Source organism: Manacus vitellinus, unplaced genomic scaffold (assembly GCF_001715985.3).
Source record: "Manacus vitellinus isolate BGI_N305 unplaced genomic scaffold, ASM171598v3 scaffold_6_pilon, whole genome shotgun sequence".
Lineage (NCBI taxonomy): Eukaryota > Metazoa > Chordata > Aves > Passeriformes > Pipridae > Manacus > Manacus vitellinus.
The window spans coordinates 36918992-36926450 of record NW_021940750.1 but is presented as its reverse complement, the minus strand read 5'-3'; the positions used below and the strand labels follow the sequence as shown (position 1 = coordinate 36926450).

The following is a 7459-nucleotide window of genomic DNA, read 5'->3' as shown; positions in this document are numbered from 1 at the left end:
TCAGTAAGTCTCACACTCGGTGGTGGCGGTGGAGCAGATGTCACAGTCACACCGGATGGCCACGGGGTAGGTGTAGAAGGGATCCACGCCAGGGGCACACTTGGGCAGCTTCACCGTCACCATCTTGGTCTCGTTGTAGGTGCAGATCCGGTGGTGGGACTCGATGTAAGGCGGCTCCAGGATCGGTTTCTGCAGGGGAGAAATGAGGGCCTCAGGCAAGACAGACATCTGGAGTCCCAGCTTCCTCAGGGGGATTTAGTGTAAATAGAGGAGCTACTAGATCAGGTGGAAGGGGACATGGAAATAATTTTTAGGCTGCATCCTTCAACACTTGCCTTTTGGAGTCCTGCCACGGGGGGTTGGGGGTGGTGTATCTGCGTGTTTCAGTTTGTTTAAAGCATAAAAGCTCCAATTAAAAACTGCTTGAAGGAAGACAAAAGATTATCCAAAAACCTGGTTTTCAGCAGAATACAAGTGTTTCGACCAAATGCTGCCAAAAGCATCTGCTTTCTTCCAAAAGCATTGATTTTCCATTAAACACATTCTGCTGGAAACCCCTCCACGTGCACAATCTGACTAAGAGAAGGGGTGCACTCAGGTGCCAAGGGCTGAGCTTTTCTCAGCCAGACCAGTCAGGCTGCATGTCTCACAAAGCCCAATGGGTGTACACTGGGAGGAAAGCTCTCAGCACAGCAGCCATCAGAGAAGCATGCAGCTCCTCCTGAGAAAAACAGCTTGGTCAGAGACCTCAGCCATCAGGAGATGATGGGAGCATGAAGGCCTTGAAACCCACACTGTCATGTGGTATCACAGTGGCATTGCTTTTGCTGAAAAATTATTTTTTTTCCTAACAGGGACACCCATTTTCCAAAGGCTCCGAGAAGGGGCAGCGCACACAGCAGTGGGAGTCCACTGTCATCCTCTCACTTGCACAGATGGGAAACAGCATAAGATAACACAGCCAGAAGACACTTTAATTTCTTTCTTTCACTCTCTGCTGCGTAAAGAGCCCTCCCTGGAAAACAAGAATGATGGCATGGAAGAGAACAGATGCAATATCTCATCAAGAAGATATCCAGACACCCTCCCTCTTACAAACTCCCCATCCAAGCACATCGTGCTGCTTCCTAGAAGCTGTTGAGCCTACAGCCAGATGAATTCAGCTGAACTACACCCCAGTGGTATTGTAATACACTAAGAGAGTCTGAAAAGTCTGTGCTGCCAGAGGAGCTTGGGGGTAGGGGAAACCAGGTGTCAAGACGTCCCTCAAAGGAACCTTATCCCACCATGGAATCTGGTCACTGGTGGCCTTCCCTCTTGTCTCACCAAGTCACAAAAGGAGGGCAGTCAGAGCTGTCCTACAAACCCTACCTCCTCCTCTGGTCACCTATGCAGACCTTGCCTTCATGTAGCAAAATCCCTCTGAGTGTCTCAAGGCTTCCCTGAATAAATTAAACTGGGATTGGCCCCTTGAGCCTTCCAGTGGCAGAAAGGCAAAGACAGTCAGAAAGTTGTTCTCTGACCTGAGTGTAGATGTACTTATACTCTTTCTTCCTCCCCCTGTACACCCCTAAAACTTAAATACTTCATATTTACACAGCGCTGTGACTTAAAACGGGACCAAATTAGAAACAGACATTATCTTTGGGATTTCCTTTTTGGAACAAAATATATCACCCATCAATCAGGAGCTCCATCTTAATCTCAAAGGAATTTTTTTTTTTTCAAGTGAAAAGTAATAAAGTTCTCTCCTGAAGCATTCAAGCTTTAAGAGGCTTTCAGATTGTGCAGTAAGAGTTTTACATAAGGGCTTCATTGATGTCATCACATGACGTCCATCCCCCTTTGGGGCAGGGGAAGGAGGGAGGGAACAACCGACCACAAACGCCGCTGTCGGTGGTAGCGAGGGGGTCCTGGAGTGGGACACAGCCCTTGTCTGTTTAGTAGATACCTACAAGCTATTTAATGTCGGGTGGGTTTCTGTGGAGGGATTCTGGGGGGAGGAAGCAGCACCCAGGGGTGTCAGTGCCCACCATTGCAGCCTCACCTCCCAGGTCTCGCAGCGCCCCCAGCACGCGTCCGTGGTCACCCTCAGCCCCCGGCACCCGGGTTTCTTGGCCAGGAAGGTGAATTCTCGCACGGCGCAGCCAATGAAGGTCCTCAGGTCGATGGCAGAGGTCTTGAGTGTGCTGCCACAGCCCCCCAGCAGCAGGAGAAGGAGAGCGCCCAGGATCACACAGTGGAGCTTCATGCTGAGGCAGAAGGGAGAGCAGTGGAGTGCTGGGAGAGCCAGCACGGGCCAGGAGGCAAGAAGGGCAAGTGGGCAGGCTAAGATGGAGCTGGGAAACCCCTTCATGCCTTTGGACACACTGTTCCCCATCGTCACTCAGCCTGAGAGAAGATGGGCAGACAGAGGAATGGGGGGTCACCTACTCCCAGAAGTGGGGAATCTCAGTAAAAAGTTCTGCCAGAGAAAGCAGCAGAGTGAAGACTTTCCCTGCAGAGCAGTGGGAGTTTGCCTGGAAGAGATAAAGCCACCAGCCAGTGCCTCAGCCCCACTGAAATCTCCATATTTCAGGGTTGCTTTGCAGCAGATGCCTTTCTACCAGCCCTTTTGGGTTGCCCTGAGCTCACACAAGGCCAATAGCTGAGCAGTTAGGAGCCAAGCATCCCTGAATTTGTGCTATAATCTCAGCATCTCCCAAAAGTGTTCCTGGAGCTGCCATTACCAACACCCTGAGCACTGGACTCGTGCTGTTCATCTCCCAGGGCTGCAGCCAGGGGTCTGGTTTTCCCTTTGGCACACACTGCCCTACAGTCAGCTCAGACCCAACTGAGGCTGCCAAGCCAGTGATCAGAGCTGGTTAGGCAAGGGGGGACACAGCCAAGGTGACCAGAGGAGGCTTGAACTCCTCTCACCTGAGCAGCCCAGCATCCACCAAGACCTTCTGATACCTGTTGACCTTCTGCCTTAGTAAAAAAAAGCAACTGGCTTTTCTGAAAAACTTTCTCTGTCAAAAAAAAAAAGAGAACTGGAAAGTAGCTCTAAGCCACGAGATACATTTTATACTTCAGGTACTTGCACTGCATTCAGATATATCCACCCAGACTTGACACTTCATTTTGAGAAAGTCAGCTACTGCACGGGGCACAGACTGGTGTGCACTGGCCTGTGTCCTCAGCTGGATAGACCAAAGTTAAGTGAGCTGGGTCTGTCTTTTCCCTGGCTGATGCTTGAGTCTCTAAGCTCTTGTTAAGCCAAATGCTTTAAATTTGCTAAATCAGAGCATTAGATCAGCATACGATGCTTGCTTCATATGTCACCATGCATACACTAAAGTCCTACATGTGATTAAATGAGATGTTTATATATAAGCTTCAACAGAGTAAAAAAAAAATGCTAGAATTCTATATTTTTAAAGGAAGACATATGAGAGTAAAATAGAAAAACTTCTGAACAAATCAAACATATATTCTTGGTCACTTTAGCAAACCCTGCTGCTTCATTCATGAGCTGGAGCCATGACAGGGAGCAAACACAGACACACACTCACCTAACTTGTTGGAGTCAGAATTCCTTTTGCAGTTTTAAATTGCAGATGATGTTTAAGGACGTCAGAGTGAGCAGCAGGAGACCTGCACAGCAATCTTTGTCAGCTTTGTGATCAGTGGATCTCCCCAGCAGCTGCTACTGGGTTGTTTAATTGCCCAAATTTATAGAAAGGGTCTTGTCAATCAAGGCAGATCCTTACTTGAACTACCCAAGGCATCAAAGTCATTGACTGTAAAGCAAGGCTCCCCTTTCCAACAGCGATTATCTTCAAGGGAATTACTGTTTTTGTAGGTTATTGTTTCATAACATCAGCCCTGAAACAAAAGGAGCATCTCAGTGAGTGAAATTATGAGCATGCACTGGGGCAAAATGGATCTTCTTTTCCACAGTGGAATATCAACACCTTTGTGAGGGGATTGGAGGTTGGCTCTGAAATCATTACCCTCCTAATTAACAAGCCCTGAGTAAACATCCTCAAGAGAGATTTTTTGGATATTTGTGCGAAAAAACACCTGGATTTTTGCCAGTTGCATTAGACCCTTTTTATTCGATTGCTCTGTACAAGCAAGGGCAAGGGATAGGGGGAGGAGGTGTGAGTTTGCAAGGAAAGCAAGTGTTCTCTTGACGAGCCAGGCAGCTGTCACACAGGTGAGCACCACTGTGAAAGGAAATTTAGAAATCATGTCCACTGCCTTCACCACTCAAACACAGTTTTCAGCTATTCACAGGACAGAGAGCAGCCGAGGAACTTTGGTTCCCTGAGGAGCTTGCTGGTCAGTGGGTTCATAAAGGATGAGTGGGAGAGAGAAGAGCAGCCATAAGCTCACGGAGTGACCTGGGGAAGGTCACCTCCCTTCCTTTCCACCGTGGCTGGACGGTGACTTCCCAGCAGTGATGGCTCCAGTACCCAGGCACGTCCAGAAAAGGCAGGGCAAGTGTCAGGGATTATGGACCCCTAGGGATGATGCTGCTAGAAGTGGCCACAACAATACAATCCAGCCCTGAGAATAGAAAACACAGAGGAAACCTTGATTCAAATAAAATCCATCCTACAATGTTTCAGAGGGGAAAAAAAAAGAAAGATTTTTAAAAAACCAGCAACAACCAACCGAAACAGCATCTGTTGATGTCCAGAACATGCATCTCATCAAATATGAAGCAGTAATTACTATGAGTTCGTTAATTTACCTTACAATTATCCAATTTTTCTGGTGAGTTGTATTCAGGTTTTTTGTAGTTTAAGCTATGGAAACCAGCAAATAGACGCTGAGGAAATGTGATATTGAACCATTCAGGGTCAAACAAGGTACATCACATAGGTGCTCTCCCTTTTTTGGGATGAATAACCCATGGCTCAAGATCTTTGTTTCACTTCCAAGGTCAACAGCCTACACTCGGTGCAGCAGCAGGGCTCACACTCATGCTCAAGCCTCCTGGGAAACCCAGAGCATTTGCTGTACTTCACTGTTCAGCTTGGAGCAGCCACACAAGCTGGTGTGTCAAAGGCTGGTTATTTACCCTCAAGATTTGCCTTTTCTGTTTAAGTTAGAAAACAGTGACTGGGAGAAGAGGGAAGGAATTGTCTGAAACACAGAAGAGCAGAAGGCATTCAGTGCTGTTGCCATATTGCCATCATGACATGGGAAACAACTGCTTCAGAAAATTAATTCACTTAACTAAAAAACAAAACTAAAAAAACCAAACCAAATTGAAAAAAAAAAAAAAAAAAAGGAACAGAATTTTAACTAAAAATTTGTAAGCTGTCCTGAAGTCAGGAGGGAGGAGATGTTTAAAATCTGTCCCAGTACTCTCACTCATTATTATTCAGGGTCTCACTCACAGCAAAGGATTCCAGCTTCAAGTGAAGAGTGATCAGGTGGGTCACTGGAGGAGGAATACTGAATGGAGGTGTTGTAAATGTCTCCATAGATGAGATCACCAGACACGTCCTGGACACCTTTTTACCCCATTGAAACCAATTGGGAAAAGCATGAGATTCAAAGACAAATTATATCACAGAGAGATCAAGAGGAACAGACTATCAGCAACTTTCCACCGAAAAAACAACTTTTTCATAATTTTCCCTGACCAAAAATAAAGCTAGAAAATAAACTTTTAAGGGCTTTTTAAAAATACGCAGTTTCAATGTTCCTGACTTGCAGAGGAAGCAGGTAAAAGGGAAAATATTAAGCTAAAGTTCCCTTTATTTTATTCTGGAAATGTGCCAGCAAAAATCAGCCCAAGATTAGAGACAGGTACAGGAAATACATGCCAGATGGCAGATGAACCAGCTTTGACAGATCCCTCTTCTTCTATGGATTAGAAAACCAGGTGCTGGACTTTTTGTGTAATTTAGTTTAGTTTCGGTGACTTCAGCTAACTAATATTCTGTTCTCTTGTCTCCATCTGTACTGAACAGTCTTATAAAGTAAAACAAAAGAGAAATTGCAGATTCTCATTTTATCTTTAGAATATCCTGTCTGCGGAACAGACACCAATTGCTGAAGGACTGTCAGGTGAAAAGCTTGAGTGTTGGCTTTTTCCCACACAGAGTTTTGCTGGCTTACTGATTTGTGATTTTGTTTTGTTTTTTTTTTTATTTAAATTAGTTAATAAATATACTATTAGGATTTCAAATTGGACTGGTCATAAGAAAGGAGCTGAGATGTGCTATTTAATGAGACAGACCAAGAGAAATAACAATGTTGAGTGGTTGCACATAGTAAGTACTGCAGCAAAACATGTAGGCAGTGACAGGCCAAAAAGAACCTGTTAACCATTCAGGCAAGCAAAGACAGTCACTGGACAGGAGATGCTTAATGCACTGCATACAAGAGAGATTGGGAAAGGTAGGTGCTAGTTCAGAAAAAGACAGAAAGAAAAATGGATGAGGAAATGAGGTGCTATGGGTTGGCTGACCAAGCTCACAGGAGTTTGCATCCAAGAGAGGTTAGAATTCAGATTAGAACAGAGTGAGTCATGAAACTATCAGGTAGGAGGTGAAGCTATGTGTGTTAGATGCAATTTGATGAACTCACTGAAAAAATTAACACCAGAATCACTTTTCCCTATACAAGTTAACATTAGACTTTTTTTTTAACAGGTTGTTTACTCTTTGCTGGTAGTTTTGGGGAAAAAAAAAAAAAAAGATAACCCTTATGTCCTGAAAACAGCATTTCAAACAAGTACATTATGATTCTTTAATCCATCCCCACAGCAGCTGCGTATTTGTCTTGGAGTGTGACTTTCTGTCGTTTGCTACATTTCTAAAGAATGCAAAGAATTGGTTTGTAAAGGGACAGACAAAGTAGGTTTAACCTTGAGAGGGCATGGCTGATCTGTAAATGAAAATCAAAGGAAGCGAGTAAAGCTCATCAAAAAGCCCTGATAGAAATACTGCCAAGTGCAGGCACGGAAAGCACAATGTGGCCGTCAGGAAATGTGTTCTCGGGTGGTAACTAGATAAGTGTGGACTCTCCCTGCTAACAATGGGACACCAGTCCTGGCTGAAGGTCTCAGGCACACAAAGACCTTCTGCTCATTTCGCTTCCTGAGCTTAACACAACACGAACTGGCACCGGCTGAATGAGCATTAGGGTGAGAGGAATGTAGTCAGGAAAGAGGATTTTTCGAGGCTGCCGTGGCAGTAAATCACACCACACTCAGTACTTAGGGGGATGACCCATCTTAGAGAGGAGATAAATATTCCTTTCAGCTTGTGGGGGTACCTGTGTTGTGAACAGCAGAACGGTCCAGTGAACACACCTGTAAGATCAGGAGATCTGAAATGCTGTGGAATAGCTCTGCACCAACAGCAGCAATATCACAGCTGCTCCAGCACAACTGCCTTACTGGCATGGCTGTTATAAGAGAACTGTCAGACACTATTCATCTCCTCCTTTCCCA

General features: G+C 45.3%; 1 protein-coding gene across 1 annotated transcript; it reads right to left on the bottom strand.

Moving 5' to 3' along the window:
- GPHB5 (glycoprotein hormone subunit beta 5) lies at nt 1-3090 on the bottom strand. The gene is made up of 3 exons (XM_008925829.4): nt 3071-3090; nt 2048-2252; nt 1-189 (listed from the first exon to the last, which is right to left on the bottom strand). The coding sequence occupies exons 1-3, from the start codon at nt 3088-3090 to the stop codon at nt 1-3; spliced, it is 414 nt and encodes a 137-aa protein (XP_008924077.2).
- Nucleotides 3091-7459: the final 4369 nt, after the last annotated feature.

Coding starts and splice junctions, on each gene's coding strand:
- GPHB5 (XM_008925829.4), bottom strand. CDS start 3,090: ATGCAGTGCAAGTACCTGAA. Junction 2,253..3,070: donor ATGCAGTGCAAGTACCTGAA/GTATAAAATGTA, acceptor CTTCTGCCTCAG/CATGAAGCTCCACTGTGTGA. Junction 190..2,047: donor GGCGCTGCGAGACCTGGGAG/GTGAGGCTGCAA, acceptor TCTCCCCTGCAG/AAACCGATCCTGGAGCCGCC.